General features: G+C 37.2%; 1 protein-coding gene across 1 annotated transcript; it reads right to left on the reverse strand.

The window, feature by feature from the left end:
* Positions 1-3,701: 3,701 nt before the first annotated feature.
* LOC105043103 (DNA repair protein RAD5B) lies at positions 3,702-12,690 on the reverse strand. The gene is given in 20 exon segments (XM_010920523.4): positions 3,702-3,939; positions 4,046-4,144; positions 4,254-4,325; positions 4,464-5,028; positions 5,132-5,244; positions 5,607-5,706; positions 5,875-5,997; positions 6,305-6,356; positions 6,359-6,371; positions 6,637-6,792; positions 6,912-7,055; positions 7,328-7,546; positions 7,870-7,954; positions 8,063-8,214; positions 8,375-8,530; positions 8,853-8,878; positions 8,881-8,905; positions 9,010-9,145; positions 9,295-9,428; positions 12,084-12,690. Coding segments are annotated over 20 exon segments (2,931 nt in total). The 5' UTR covers positions 12,522-12,690; the 3' UTR covers positions 3,702-3,816.
* Between the last annotated feature and the right edge of the window lie 4,529 nt (positions 12,691-17,219).

The following is a 17,219-nucleotide window of genomic DNA, read 5'->3' on the forward strand; positions in this document are numbered from 1 at the left end:
AGTCTAGGCTCAACATTTCTTGAAACTCAACATAGAGATGATATCATAATTTTAAACACCTACTTTGCTTTGTTCACATTGATGTTTTTTTGCGATTATCATTGCTTGGTTTGGCCAGAATAGGTTAAAAATTTAAAGTCTCGAGCATTGTCTTTTGATAAGCCTTAATGCATCATTCTGTATGCTAGGCGGTCCTAGCTTCCCATGATTGTTCTTCAGCCCTTAGGTTTTCTTCATGTTAAAGTATTGTCACAAGATTAGTTCAATCAAAGAATTAACTTTTGTGATTTATCAAAGAAAATAAAGTAGCCTATATAGTTATCTAACACCAACGAATCTTATGGTTAGACATCTTCAGTACTACTACTATTCCATCTGCAGAGGCCTAAGAATCACTCTTAAGCCTTCTTAAACTGCATTCCTCTTCTTATACCTCCTCAACCTCAAGGAAGACTATTTGGACTTTTTGATCCTCCATCTCTCATATGCGATGGATGACTTGTGACTTCTACCAAAAGGGAACATTTATTCCTGCATTTGTTATAAAGTCATCTAACTAAGCAACAAGTTACAAAAAGTTTGAAGCATGATCTCATCTGCTATGGACTCTGACAATAATTTCCAAAGAAAAACTTCAGCATCATCAACTCCTGCGACTCCACCTGATTTTACTACTTGTGGCTTGGTTAACATTACTTGCTCACATATTCATCATTCTTTCAGTGAAATTTCTCATGGTCAGCATATGCAACTGCCAGACCTAATGGTTTCATTCCGGTGACATCTTAGTACAAAAGCCCTGTTTCGACATAGTGAGATCGTTTCAGGGTACATAAATTTGCAAAACAATTACAGATATTCAAGCTTAATTCAAGAGGTAGTGTTGCAAATGATCCTGAGCCAGCTTTAACTCATCTCGTTAGTAGATGATACAAAAGATCAGCCAAAGATTGTCTTCCAATATACGTGGCTTTCCAACCAGTTACAAGATTCGGGGGGAAACTAAAGATGATCAAAACAGTGAGCTTAGGGTTGATTGAACTTACGGATGGCAAAGAAAGCAATAGTCACAATGAGAACAGCAAGAGCAGCATAGAGCTGCTCTACTGGCTGATGACGAACCCATTGTTCAATTTGATGCATCCACTGCTCCATGTCTTGCATTACCTGCAAAATACTAGCAGTCAACGGGAATACAATGAATTGAACAGAAGTGAACGAGTGAATCACAGAAAACTTATAGACGTAGCGGATCCATCTTTTTCTGGTTTGTTTCCTTTAAATTTACGTGCACTTTGGTTCCTTCCAATTGGAGACGCTATAACAGAAGATGCATACAAGTGGAATTACAACGACTAGTTGCATGCAGTTAAAATTGCTTGTTTGGATAAATGCAACTGGAATTGCTGCACCTTTTTTTTTTTTTTTTTGGAAGGTTGCAAATACAAATTGCAACTACAATACTATCTATTTAATTGAATCAACAACAAGGAAATCTTGGACACATCTAGCTGAGTGCCGCGCACCCACAAACATATCGGAGTTGGCACAGTGGGTCTTGACATCAAGGCCATGGACGGCTTCCCCGGTACTAAGCACGGAGAGGGCGGGGAGGGCTTTGAGGGCAGGGCGTGAAGTGAAGGCCCAGCTGAGATGGTGGGGCAAGGAGTGCTACATGTGGTGGAAGAGATGAGGGCTTCGGACCATGGGCAGGAGCTGGAAGCCCCACAGGTCCACAGTGTGGCGTTCCAGAGGAAGGTGTTTGGATGGGGAATTTTGACGAACAAGTTGCGCGGTCTCCAGCATGAGCAAGATGTAAGCGTGTATACGTAGGTGGGGGTGGGGGAAGAGACAGAGAGAGAGGACGGACCTGGATGAGAGGCGGCGGTCGAGAAGAAGCGGTGCCCTAGATACGAGAAGAGAGACAGACCGCCAAGACAAGAGGGGTATATTTTTTTCCCCTTTTCTTTTTTGCGTGAGAAAATCTCCGAGGCCTGGGAAAGAGAGCGTCGAAGGGAAGGGATTCTTGTTTCTGGTCTACTCAGATCAAAGATCGGAAATCACGACGACGACTCACTCAAGCGGTGGTGTCAGGAAAGGAGCATCTTGAAGGCAACCAAACATCCGGCTCTTCCGTGGTGGGACCAGGGGGGAAAAAATGCAAATAAGCAAGGCTACACGAGGGCTACTTTCCTCTACAGTTTTTTTTCGTACGCTCTACTTTCCAGCCCATTCCCCTCTTCTCCCAGGCCCTATCCTTCCGTAGATAAAAAATTTATCCAAAAATTTATATAAATATTTTTTAGATAATATATAAATAAAAAATAATTTATTTATATTTTTTATATATGAAAAGTAATTTTTATTATCCATATCTTTTACATTTTTATTTTTTTAAATAAATTACTAAAATTTATGTATATTTTTTATAATATTTTTTATATTTTTTTAAATTTGAAAAAAATAGATGAGCATTGAATGATAAAGATATTTAAAATGAGGATAGAATATTTTAAAAATAATATTAAATACCTACTTTACTAATCGATGAAAAAATAATTTAACCACTTTTTAGATGGATATGATTTTCTTCTATTTCATAAATTAATGCTATCTATTAAAATAATTTATTTTAAAAAATATGAAAATATGAATAAATTGATCAATAAAAAAATGGACTAATTTTTCATGATATTTATCCATAAAAATACTGACTCTTAATATAAATCTACAAAGATAGGACCTCACCATCTTGACAATGGAGCCCCTCAAATTTGATCTTTTCTTTGTGCATCTTGAAATCAAATTAATTAATAGCAGACATCCACGTCTTCTCATGTAGCAAATGAACAAAGTTAGAATTAGACATGATATCTCAACATCAACTTAATTCAGCTCTAACTAGAAAAATAAATAAAAAATATTATGTATCTATTTAATTATTATTTTTGTTTACTAACAGAAGTTTTATTATGATGTTATAATTATTAAAAATATAATTTACATATGGAGATATGCATCTCACAAGTAATACTGAGATATAAACAGTGGAGACTAGCTCAAAACTGTAACAGAATTCTCAATTTGGGTCGTTCATGAGAAGTTCAACGTAAAATAAATAAGCTGACATGAACCATCATGATTAAAAAATGTGCTAGAAATAGATACGAGCTCATCTCATCCACTCTGGCAGAAATCCTCACTTTGAAATGCTTGGATAGACGTCATATTATTAAGTTCAGTCGTCTGAAAAATGCTGAAATGACCGACTGGGAGAGAATCTCTCCCAAAAAGTGAATCTATCAGTCTGAAGTTAAAATACTTAGCATAAACAAAAGATGCCAGAGTAAATGACTAGCTCCCATCTCAATGCTGAGAGGAATATTATATAAGCCTGGAGCAGAATCCAGCAGAACACTCCAAGATTAAGTTGGTCATTCTAATGGTTTTGCAATTCATTCGGCATGTCTTATTTCTGTCCATCCACAGAACGACTACAATGTGAGCCATCCTTCACTGCCCCATTTAGATAAGGGATATTCTATTTTGAAGACCAGATAAAATCCAGAACAACACAAAAAAGTGCAGGAGAAGGGCTTTACAAGCTTAAGCATACTGAAGGGGACTTACAAAAGGAGTGCCTTGTAGGCACCACAACAAAAATTGGATGGGAAACATCAACAAAAACCATCCATCCTATATCTGATCAGAAAACCAACCAACCACCACTTAATTTTTGATTATATTGGCCAATACTCATAGGCGCACCAAAAAGAACTATACATATTTGTTTTCTATATAACTGAAAAAAAAAAATTATCTAAATAGCATCTTGAGCTCCTCGATTCGGGCACTCCTGACTTCCTCATCAGTGAGAGCTCCAGCAATCATCCTTTGCTTTCTTGCCTGCACCTGCTGCATCCGCTCCTCAACGGTATCCTGAGACAATAATCATCACGTTATGCCATGCATCATTCTCACATGAACACAATGAATTCTTAATGAATCCAATTACTAATTGGAACACATTGTTCATAGTTCACACCTTAACAATGAACCTCCTCACTTGAACCTGCCGTTTCTGTCCAATCCGATGGATCCTCATGATCGCTTGCTCCTCAACTGCAGGATTCCACCATGGATCCTATATTAGGAAGAAAAAAGTTAACAAATAAATATATAATGAGGTTTTTAAAGAGATGAAGATACACATTATAATAATGGTTGCAAGGGTAGAGATGATGGAGAATTACCATCAGAAAGACGTTAGATGCTGCAGTTAGATTCAATCCTACACCTCCTGCCTTCAGTGACATCAATAATACCTGATTGTAACCAAAAAGAATCTTCTTATAGGGAATTTTTAGATAAATGAGAATAAAAGAGAACGGCTAACTGTAAAAACAAACTCGTGACTACCAACTACTGTTTAAAAAAGGGGCAAAGTAACGGCTAGGTCTCACCAGCTTGTCTCTGCTCTCACCGAACTCCTTCAAGACCCTCTCTCTGCTCTTCTGTGCTAGCTTTCCATCAAACCTTAAGAATCCAATTCTTCTCCTCCTCAAAGGAATCTCCAATAGATCCAAGAACCCAGTCCACTGGCTAAAAATGATGCTCTTCTCACCTGTCTTCCTGATGCTCTCAAGGCATTGGAAGAGCTTCATGATCTTCGACGACTCCTTCCAGTTCCTTTCCACATCAACCTGGAAACGGCTCTCAGTTGGGCACGTAATGAGATCAGCCTTAGTCAGGGGGTTCCGGCATATTGGGCAAGGCCCGCCTGATGGAGTCCTCCAACTTGACAGGAGGCACTCCCTGCACATCCGGTGGGCGCATGGAGTGAGCACTGGGTCATCCGATGCCGATTCAAGGCAGATTGGGCACTCAGTCCCATCTCCCCGACGGATGCCCTCGACAACTTCTTCTACAAAGGCACGAGTGGGGACTGCAGAGGGGGTGGACTGTGTTCCTTCAAGAAAGCGACGGGCAAGCTTGTTTAGGTCTGCATACTGCTGAGTATCCCCTCGGCTGCAAAACCAAGCGAGCACAAAGTAAATAGGATGTATTTATGCAATGCAGTTGGGATCCCTTATTGCTTTTGGGATATAATAGAAACTGCAACAGTTCCAACCTCATAACAAGAAAGGGATGATTGCAGCACTGTCTCAAGCGAAGGAGCAGCTCCAGAATGGAAGCATAGTTGTGAAGAACTTTGCCTTGTGCAACAAACTGGTCAAATCTGACCTGTTGGTCATACATAACATTCAGAGGAGCTAGAGTGAAAACCTTCGTGATCAGGGAAAAAAAAAAATTACTATAGAAAAATTGGGGATGAGTCATGGAACCATCTCATAAAATATTGAATACAAGTTGAGCTAGATGCAGGAGATGATGGTGTTAAAACAGAGATGGAAATCCAATTTTTTATAGAAAAGTAGGCCCCAGGTTTAACTATAATAAAGACTCCCTTTAGCAAAAAACTGCAATAAAAAGACATGAGTTCTAACAGCCACAATATTTCCACTTATAACTAGTAGATACCAGATGTAAACTCCGAGCATTGCCTTTCCAGTACGACAATTAACTAAAGTGTTGTGCAAACCTACCTTTGATTTCTTGAATAAGGCATCATAGAAATCACGCTCAGCTTCAGATTGTTCACATTCCACAATTTGGATATTCGCAGGAGGGAGAACAAGAATGGGCCTGAAATCAACATTCTCAAACTAATCAGAACTAATGCAAATAAGGTGACATCTCAAGATGTCATGAGTGATAATGGAGAGTAATTCTGTGCAGCTGCACTCAGACCATCTATTTGTAAGCAATTATGTTTTTTATCTCAAAAAATAAATACAAAATGTTAAGACTAACCTTCCATCTTTATCTTTTGTATCCTTTGCTCTCCTTAGCATTAATGACCTCAAAATGGATTTAACCAATCTCAAACCTCTTTCATCACCATTCTCATAAGGTCTTTGAATCAATTTATGCCACCTGAAAGAAAGCAAAAGAATTGCACATCAATAAGAGAGAGTTTTTGCAGATAACCAAGAATATCAGAAAAACAGACCATAATTTTATGCAGCATTGCTGCATCATAGAACAAACTCTGAACCTTATGCTTGAAGGTTTCATATGGTTAGTGAAATGAATCAAAAGTATCAACCAAATATATTATTGCTTAGGTAAAACATAAAAATAGATATTCAGTGAACAAGCACTTTTCAAATCATCTAGAAATATTGAGTTTTAATCACCTAGGGTGGGAAATCTAAAGTATTACTGTATCTTTTCTACATACCAAGCCCAGTTGCACCATGGCTCAACATGTAAGAAGCAAAGGAGACTATAGAGTCTTCCAAATTATTCTGCAACAGCAAACCATAAAAACTCTTGTCAATAAAACACACAAGTTGTTTAACATTTCTGAAATGGTCCATTTGGAGATCTAACTGAAAACTTATATAGTACTGCTTGAATCAATTACATAAAAATAATTCTTAAGGGTCGGCCATCCTTTTTTATCTTGGGGAAAAAGGTGGAGGTCCACCCTGTTTCTATTTGCAGCATGTAAAGTGTAGATCAGCCAACGTGATTTGGTAAAGTGATCTAGCAAAAAATGAAGAAACTGACCTGAAGAGGGGTACCTGTTAGGCACCACCTACAGTGTGAGGTTAATGCAAAGGCTGATTGAGCAACTCTGGTTTTTGAAGATTTGATTATGTGTGCTTCATCCAGTACCACTCTGTACCAGTCTATTTTGTGAAAAATGCTTTCTTTTTCTGAGTCCTGGATAAAAGAAACAACATTTTTCAATTAAAATTAAAATCTTAGAACAATGAGAGAAAGTATGAGAAGAAAAGCAAAAAAAAAAAGAACAAGAAAAAAAGAACAGTCAATGTTCTTACAGATTTATAAGCTGCTGCTAAGACTCCATATGTTGTTAAGACCACATGATGTTCCGAAATCACTTTGGGATCATTGGTTTTGTCACCCCCATAGTGTACAAAGACAGAAAGTGCCCCGGACTTTGAATGGGCTTCCAATTCATCCTGCAATTTTTTTAATTAAAGGGTTGTGAATATTTCAAAGTAAGCATGATCAGAGAAAGTCAAATATCAGTCCAAGTTATGCTAGTTGAAGAAGAAAACCACTTGAGAATAATAGTGATACAAGTCACATGGTATGGTTGATCCATTTGAAATAAATGTGACAAGTTATGCTAGCTGCTACAATTAATGCCACATGCACTTCATATGACAACAGTCAAATTGTTAAAAAGAACATAAAAACTATTGCAAGCATTGATAATGAGAAAGCTCACCTTCCATTGACCCAATAGTGCCATTGGACAGACAATAAGGGTACCTCCTTTTACATTAGAGAGTGTTTTGGTTTTTGCAACTCCCTTTATTTCTTCCTCAAAAACTTTATTGCACTCCATCACCATGCCTTGGTCATCTGAGCTTTCTCCATTTGGTTTTGCAAGTATCAGAGCAATTGTCATGACAGTCTTCCCAAGACCCATTGCATCTGCTAATATCTACAGTGGAATAAAGTTCCCCAAAGTTTAGTGTACATTCTAACCTCAATTAAATAATCATCGTGGCAATTGGCAATCCACATAAAAACCTAGGTATTAAAAGAGACCAAATACAAAGAGAAGCGACTCACTGGAGACGAGATGGTACTTAAACAACAAAATTAACCCATTTCTACATCATGTTGTCACTATTGCTAAGTTTTTAATGAGCTTGCTACAACTAGCATGGTACAACTTGCATTATAGATTAGGCTACTAATCTGTTTCAGACATCTATGCAAATAATGCAATAAAAGAGAACACTTTAAAAATTAGAGACTTACTCCGCCTCTTGCCATCTGTGTAGCACTTGGAAATTGAGTTGTAGCTTCACCAGAGAAAACATTAATATATACTGCAGATGCTCTCCTGAAAAAGAACAAATACTCAAAATTACAATGAACAAACATTTTCATTCAATCATCATATTATCTATATGATAGCAGTTCCTAAGGAAACTAATATTTGTGTGCATACTTGTCAGCAATTTTGTAAGCCTCCCAGCATGGATGGAGAGTTTTTGCTGCCTGCTCAACATCAATTCCCTTCTCCAATTCTGACATCCAGTATAGGGCTTGTTTCTGGTAAGGCCGAAGTTCAGTAACAAGTGTGCTAGGGGGTTCTGCTTCCTGTCAAAATCCATCACAAATTAACACTAACAGTCATTTTCTATGATCAAAGTTTGTTAGAAACAACAGACAAATGTTACGAATATATTGCATAAACACTTTTTCATGTACTGCTATGTACAGAAAGAAAGGCTGCTAGCAGTTTGAAGAATAATGTTACCTCTAAGTTGTACACATCTGCAGCACCAACAAGCTTATTCAAAGCTGACTCTGAGATTGCTTGTTCATCTTTGCTCTGTTCGGGGTAAGTTTGGCCTCCTCTCCTTCGTTTTGCAAGACCCACTATTTGGGTGGAGCTATCATCATCATCATCATCCTGGTTCATTTTAACATAAGAATAGAAGCTTTAGATCATAATCTGCACACTGTGAGACAGTCATACAGTTATAGACATGCAGGGAATTATTTTCAGAAATGAAGGCAAGCATATCAGAGATTCAAGCAAGCATGGGCAATGCCTTGTACACACACACATAGTTATTTAGGCCAGTAATGCAGTAACTAAATACATTCACATTTAAATGAATAGGTTCTGTTGGCATCTTTTTGTTTAAATAGTTACAACCGACAATGATACGCACATAATCAGATACATGAAACAAAGCTGGTGTGAGCAGTTGACAATAATTAAAGCTTACTTTTAGGTTTAGTGATCGCTTTCTATATCAAGCTCCTCTGGAGTAAACTCAGCCTGCTCATGCAAAGAAAACACATCAATTATTGTTCAATTCAGTGTTTAAAGACCAAAATACTCATTACATCTTAAAGCAAAACAACCAACTAAAAAATAACTACCTTTTTAAATGGCTTTATCTTCAATAGTTTGAACATAGCAGGAAGAGGATGGACAGTAGAATCCAAGTGTGAAGGAGCTACTAGCCTCCAAGAGGATTTGTCTCCCTCCGTAAAAATCAAACTGTGGATGTAAAAGCTGTAGGAAAGAAGTCAAAGAAAACACAAGCAAGAAATTAGCACAAACAAAAGCAACCTATAAAGCAAGTGTGTGCACCCATATGCATGAAGAAAGCTCATGCCATCTGCAACTTGTAAACAGTATGTTTCTGTGTGTCAATAGATTACCTGACATATAATATAATCTCTTGCATCAAATGAATCTCCACTTGTGGAATTACAAATCGCCCTTGAACCTTAACCTTAGACGAATTCACAAGTGGGATGAGACATCTACTCCACTCTGTCGGAAGCTTCCCAATCTAACAAAACCATCAACAGCTCAGAACATTTTAGTATAGTGTCGTACTCTTGTATCTAAAGTATTTTACTTTTACTCCACTGTTAATTTTCCTTCACCCCACTCACTTGTGATGGCATTTTGTAATTAGGGAAACAAAAATAATTTATTTAGAGTGGAAATTTTAGCAGAAAAAGGAGTAGTAAAGGTGTTGGCTCACATGTTTTTAATGGAAAAATAGCTCTTACCATATTTACTCTCTCCACTCTTTGTTCATCCCTCCCTCTTTTGCTTCCCTATCAGAAGGAAACACATGTCCCATCATGAAGGTGTGGGCTCATATATTTATACCCCTCCCCACCCTCCTTTTCTCCCACCAAAATTTGTTCTAAAGCAAATTTGAAACCTTGGCTACAAGTATAGCTCGAGAACACTTAACCACAAAAACAAAAACTATATGGATTTATCAAATTAAATAAATATATCATATCATAGATGTAGTTATTTTAAGCAACTTATTCTATGTCAATAATCAATTCTCTCCATTAAAAAAAATGCAGTTGTTCCTTTTATACAACATGAAAGAATAACATACTTTGTTTTATTCATTGGATATTTTTCTAACTTTGCCATTTAGAATAACTAAAAATATCAATGAATTCTGTATATCTAATTTTTGAAAAATAGATGATTTAAAGTTATCTTTTATTTATGCTGGACTAAATAGCTATGTAGAATGCATACCAATATGATCTAACAAGTAATATTTAAAATTAAAAGTCTACCAACACTCATGCATATGTTATTTGTATTAACTATCTTTTGGATGTTTTATTTTAAATTTAAAAATAGTTTGGTTCTGACCATTGATCCAGAGGTTGCAAGAGCGATTGGGATGACCTTACCTTTTGGCCAGGTTGTTTTCTAGTCCAGGTTCAATAAGTATGATAATTGGGACAATAATACTGGAAGGTCTTTTCTCATTCAAAATTCTTATATAGCTCCATGATAGTAATTGGGCTTACAAGATGGCTTTTTAAGAGGAGCAACTGAGATAGATTAACTACCAACATATCTCTTCTCATGAATTTTTTTTTTTTTACAACTCCATGATAGTAAGTAAAAAATTGCTTTGAGGTCGCATATTAGTTAATTTATTTTAACATGGTTCCCCTCAAAGAAAATCTATTCATGCATTCCTTTCATTTCCTAAATTAGATTGATTCTATGGTCCAAAGTTTTTGAGCTAAATCAGTATTCACTCACTATTATTGCTTAAACTTTGCGCATTTTACATAGTTCGCACTTGGTCATTATGAAATTACTTAGAAGCCCTAACCCTAGCAAATATAATAATTAAATATTAATTTTTCAAGGACTTCCTGTATTAGAATCATGTCAATTTAAGAATTAAAAGAGATGCATAAATAGTTTTTCCCAAATGGATACATCTTAAAGTAAATCAAGAACCAACATAGTAAAATTTTCCATTTTTTCATCATGGAGCCACAGAAGTGTTTCCAATAAAAAGATCTGTCATTAATTACAAGGTAAGGGTTCAATTCTAAAGGCAGAGACCCTCACGTCAACCCTCAATTGTATTAAGCCTTGGTTTTCTAAGCAATGGCTCAGTTTACCCAGAGGCTTGGGCTCCGACTTGGGTGGGTTGGGGTGGGTACAAGCCTACAAGATAAGGGTGGGAAATAGCTTCTTTGGTTCACCACTGCAACCACCGGCTAATTGATCAAACAGGGTTAAAATTAAAAGTATATTTAAAAATACTAAAATTATAAAAATTTAGATATAATTTGTAAATCATATATGATGATTCAAATTGTTATACTTTAAATACTACTTTCTAATCACAGGAGCTACAATTTATACTACTCTATTATTGCAGTATAAATAATCATGATTCAACAATTTATAAAAAAAAAAATCATTATATACGTAAAATGTGTGGAAATTACTATTTTTTAATACTTTAAATGGTGAATTTTAAAAAAAAAAAATCAAAAAGAATGGAATAAGTTTATTTAATAAAGCTTGTCTTCTCACGTTCCCTCAAATAGCACAATATATGAATCTGTAACCATTAGAAGTGAAAACTGATTATGTGTTTAAGTAGTTAAGAAGGGTATTATCTATTCAAAAAGTCAAGGGTTCAAACCTGTTTTAGACTCCACAACTATCAGCAAGGTGCTGACAGCAATTATACCATTTAAAATGTTATAAAATTCCAAGAAACTACTCCTTTATCCCTGCAAAGATAGAGAGAAAGAGGAGAGAGAGAGAGAGGAGTAAATAATGTAAAATTACATATTAACCATCCTAGTAATATGTGGCTGTTATAAAGAGAGAATGTGTGGGGTAAAAGATTTATGTATAGAAAAAATCCTTTCATATATATTAAAATAATATTGATATTACTAGCCTTTTGGGACATTTATAAGAAGTAAAAGCCCATCAATGCCTTTATTAAAAATCTCAGCTAATAGAGATTGCAGTCACCATCATTTCAAGCCCAAGCATCAGAACAAGATAACATGCTCTAGAAAATGATACATTTTACAGAAGGCCATATGTTTCAGAAAGAAGATCCTAACAGGCATTTCCAGAACATCATGAGCATAATGATATAGAAGGTAATTTCAGAGTTAGGAGCTTGCTAACAAACCTCCCCACATCGCTTAGTCGAGAAGCGCACAATCTCGGACATCGCAGCTCTTGTCTTTGCACTCACCCCCCAGTGTCTCTCGATCACCTTCTGCGTATCTGGAAAAGAGAAATGAATAATCTCACCAGCATCCAGCCGCCTTCTCCCACGGCATGTTGAAAGCCCTGTCACATAGGTCTTCCCCACAAAAAACCAATCCGGCTCCTCTGGGAACTCTCCAATCTCAGCAGGATCGGGAGCTGGGACCACTTGAAGCCTACGATCGGTGACCGCAGGTGGCCTAATAGCTGAAATCGGCCGTGGATTGAGGTAAGGAGAGAAATGGGCTTGTGCCAGGCCAGGGAAATCGTCACAATAGGACTCCTTCTTAGCCACTGGAATCACACCTCTATCGAAACTGAAATCAGGTTCCTCCTTTTTAACTCTTCTCTCGTTCATCAGAATCTCATCTTTTTTAAATCCTCGTCAGTTTCCTCCTTTGTAACTGTTCTCTCGTTCACCGAAATCTCATCGTTTTTGAAATCCTTACCAGATTCCTCCTTTTCAACCAAAATCATAGTCTTTTTATCAACATCCGTATCAGATTCTTCCTTTTTAACCATTCCTTCGTCCATCAAAATATCATATTTTTTGACATCCAAATCAAGTTCATCCTTTTTAACTCTAATCTCAGCCATCAAAACATCGTCATTTCCAGAACCTAATTCCTTTTTAATACTATTTTTGGAATCTAAACTACTTGCAGTGTCATTTTCCGTGGGAACTTCGGGAGCCATCTCTTGCTTCACGGGATTGGACGCGGTGGGCAACTCGGGCATGTCGAGTATGATGTTAATGGCGCGATTGGGGTTGTTTCCGGCGACGGTGAGGGCCCGAATGATGTCGTCTTCGGGTGTATCAGGCCCAAGAATCGATCGAATGTTCTGGATCTCCTCGGAAAGGAGGATTCTGGCCTCAGGGGCTTCCAGCCCCAGGACTCCGGCGGCAACCGGCATAACGGCACGGAGAAATCCAGACAAAGAAAGTTTGGGTGGGGGGTGGGGGTGCAGAGAAGAGGGGAGAGAGAGAGAGAGAGAGAGAGAGAGAGAGAGAGAGAGAGAGGGAGGAGATTGGATTGAGGAAGAGGAGTGGGGAGAAGCGGGAAAGGGGCTTCGTTTTGTAGCCCACCACGGTGGAATTTGGCGGGAGTGAAAAGGCGGAGGAAGAAGTTGGGATTGAATTTTCGCGGTTTCCGGCGCTAAACCTACGGATTACGGGCACGGTGACATTTGGAAGTGTTTGCGGGTTTTTTTTACCTCCGAGTAGGCCCACCAGTTTGGTAATTTTGATATTTTTCTTTCCCAAAATTCTCCGATATTTCGCAAATCCAGCTCACCATGACGCGTGTACAGTCCAGAAAAATGTCACGATTTTGTATGACGATGTATTAAACTAGTATTTCAGCAATCGAAGCCCAAAGAATTATAGATTAACTCATGCTTGGCTAACCAATCATATAATCGACCCTGCTTCATTTTTTTTAAATCTCCCCTCCATTTACATTTATATGAGTATTTCATATTCACCATATATATATATATATATATATATGTATATACACATACATACATATATGTGTTGTATACATATATATATATATATATATATATATATATACATATATACATATATACATATACATATATACATATACATATACATATATATAATACATACATACATATATGTATATGTATATATATATATGTATATATGTATATATATGTATATATATATATATATGTATATATATGTATATATGTATATGTGTGTGTATGTGTATATATATCTATATCTATATGTATGTATATGTGTGTGCGCGCGTGCGTGTGTATAACACATATACATACATATATATATATATATATATATATATATATATTATATATATATATATAATATATATATATATATATGTGTGTGTATGTTGTATATATGTGGTATCGACTAACGAGTCTTGTATCGAATACGAGATTAAAGGATTTAGTTGATCTCTAAAGTGAGATTATTTTTAGATTCTCTTGAAAGTACCGACTTTCGGATTAAATTTTAAAGCTTGATCCATCCGTGGTAGGACTGGCAAAATATGATCCGATCTACCAACCCGACCCATATTCGACCCACCATAAACAAGTTTGGGTTTAGGCTAAATGGGTTCGGATCATAAACGGATCAATCATTTAACCCGTTTAATAATTGATCGGATATGGATTTTAGATATCTGATCCGTTTAACTCGTTTAATATTTAGGTTGGACTGATCAGATAACCTATTTAACCTTTTTCTGACCCATTTAACCCGACATGTTTAACATGTTTAACCCATTTAAAATCCGTTTAATCTGTTTAACCTATTTTCGACCCATTTAACTTGATCCGTTTAACCTGTTTAATCTAATTTGATCTATTTAATAAATAGATTAAATGGATCGGATCGGATTCCTGTTTAATAAACAGGTCGGGTTCAGATTTAAATTTTTGATCCGTTTGATGAACAGGTCGGATTTGAGTTGATCATTTTCTGATCCGATCTATTTATAATCCAACCGTTTATGACCGACCCGACCCATGATCATGCAAATAAAGGTATGCCTAATATATTTTTAATTAATTGATAATGAGTGAATTTAAAGTTACCAGTCTTTGATTCTGTTGAATTAGCTATCAATTTATGATTTTGCTTATTTGTAAAGATACGTATGATTATTTCATCCCGACAAGTGATGAGATTTGCTAGACTACATGACACAAATATGCTTGAGAAAATATCCTTTGCATTGATATTTAAAGAGGTTACAAAAACAAGAACCCACATCAGGTTTACATGTTTCGAAAAAGAAAAAAAAGAGAAAAACAAGAAGATCCGTATCAGTACATCCCAAGAAAAAAAGAAAACTTCTATTAAATGATCACTGGCGCATTGGAGCTCTCCTTAGTTATTTCCTTCTTAGATTGCTCCAGCTTTTCGATGTCAGTGATAGCAGACTCCGTGGCTGGGGTGGGCTCCGATTTCTTGCTGACCTTGAAGACTTCAGTCTCCACTGGGGGTACCACAAATATGGACTCCGCAGTGATGACTTCAGTTGCATTCACCTCGGTAGAAGACCGATCCGATTTCTTTGCTAGCTTCTCTGTCATTTCGGGGCACGATTCAAGATCCTCCTTCACGTCCATCTCGACGGCCACCTTTGGAGTAAATTCAAAGATGTCTATCTCGGGATACAACTTCTTGATCGGATTACGGTACTAGTTGAAGGCATAGTCATACGCACCCTCAAAGCATTCGGACACTTCATCCTCGAACTCCTCGGAAGCTTTGTACAATTTCACTACCTTAGCCGCCTTGTTTTGCTCTTTCTTGATTTATTTTTTCAAGGCCTCAATGACCTTCTTGTGAGCTTCATTGGCCTTTTTTACCTCTTTAAGCTTTGATTCCAGTTCTTTATTTTTTTCAACAATAATGTGGAGGTCAAAGATCTTCTTCTCCTACTCGTTTACTTTTCGCTAAAGGTTCAACAAGTTTTGATTCTTCTCCTTTAAGGCCTTCAGCTTCTCCTCGAGTTGTTTGAGTCTGATAGCAAGCTCGGACTCCTTTCTCTTCTCCTCTTGAAGGATGATTAAATTGGCGTTCATGGTCTTTTTATTCTTAAGTAGGTAGACATATTCTCATACATGAGTTTAAAGTCAATGACAACCTACAAGACAAATGATTCAGTTCGATCATTCGCCAAAATGAAAGAAAAAAAAAGAGAAAAGAAAAAAAAGAAATGCTCACATGCATGAGTTGTTCAAATCCATGGTTGATGATCTCCTCTGACTTATTCTTCTGACGCATCTTTAGATCGACGGTTGCATTATAGATTCAAGGAGATCTTTGTCTAGTCGAGATCGCTGCAAGAGTGACATTCTAGTCACAGTGTCCCCCTCGATCGAGCTTGATGGAGCCCTAGAGAGTGTAGTTAGTTTGTGTTGGACTCTTTGGAAGGTGGTGCAAGTCAGACATTATTGTTCTTGATCCTCACCACAGTGGGTTGGCGAGGTGGTTCCAGTGACAGTGCCCTAGGAGAGTTTTGTAATCTCCGAAAGGCTTCACTTCTTCTTGAGGTGGTCGGAGAAGGAGTCGCCGATGAAGATCGAACGGCATCGAGGCAGGAAGAGATTTCGCATCCTTAACCCTTTTTGGCATGGGGACAGTGATAGATGGCTTCAGTTGGTCCTTCCTTTTCCTCTCCTCTACCTTCATCGAATTGAACGTCATCTCTACATCAAACATGTATTTCAGAAAAAAAAAAAAAAAAGAGAGAAGCTAAAAAGCAAAATACTTCGATCTCATCCCAAGGAGAGTACAGACTGATACCAGCATCATACAACACCTGATCGTTTATCAAAGAAGAAAGCTTGGGTGTTCTAGTGGTGATCAGGGTTGAATGAGCCACCTCATCTTCGAAGAGAATTTCATCATGAGAATTATGTTTGGTGTTCGGATGCCCTTGGGAAGTTCTAAAATCTCATGGAATCAAAGCTCGGATAAAGAAAAAATGATCTTTCTAGCCGTGAATGGAAGAGAAAAGGCTAGGTCCAAATTTACAGCTCTTCCAAGGTGAGAACTACCACCAACCTTTCTCGCTCGAATGTCTTTTCAAAAGGACCAAAGATCTAAAAAAAAAAATCTTAATGTCTATATGGAAGAAATTGCACATGATGATGAATACTATGATCATTCTAATGGTATTTAAAGTTATTTGAGTGGGATAGACCCTATAGAAATCAAAAATATTATAAAAAAAGAGATGCAATGAAAACAGTAGGTCCGATCGAAGAGACTCATCATAGAAAGCTATGCAGCCCTCAGAAAGTTCAGAGATCCGACCTTCCTGATCTGGCACTAGCATTTCATATTCATCAATATGTTATACTTGTCTCTAAGGGTTGCGAGGTTCTCCTCCGTTAAGATAGATCCTCTGTTTCTGGACCGAGGTAGTATGTGAGACCATGCATAAAAGATTTTACGTTGTGATCCAAACTCCCCTCACCTAACAGGCCAATTTTAGAGTCCTCCCAGAGTCTATGGCTAATAGGGGTGGGATCGACCTAATCT

The sequence above is a fragment of the Elaeis guineensis genome, chromosome 4, assembly GCF_000442705.2.
Source record: "Elaeis guineensis isolate ETL-2024a chromosome 4, EG11, whole genome shotgun sequence".
NCBI lineage: Eukaryota > Viridiplantae > Streptophyta > Magnoliopsida > Arecales > Arecaceae > Elaeis > Elaeis guineensis.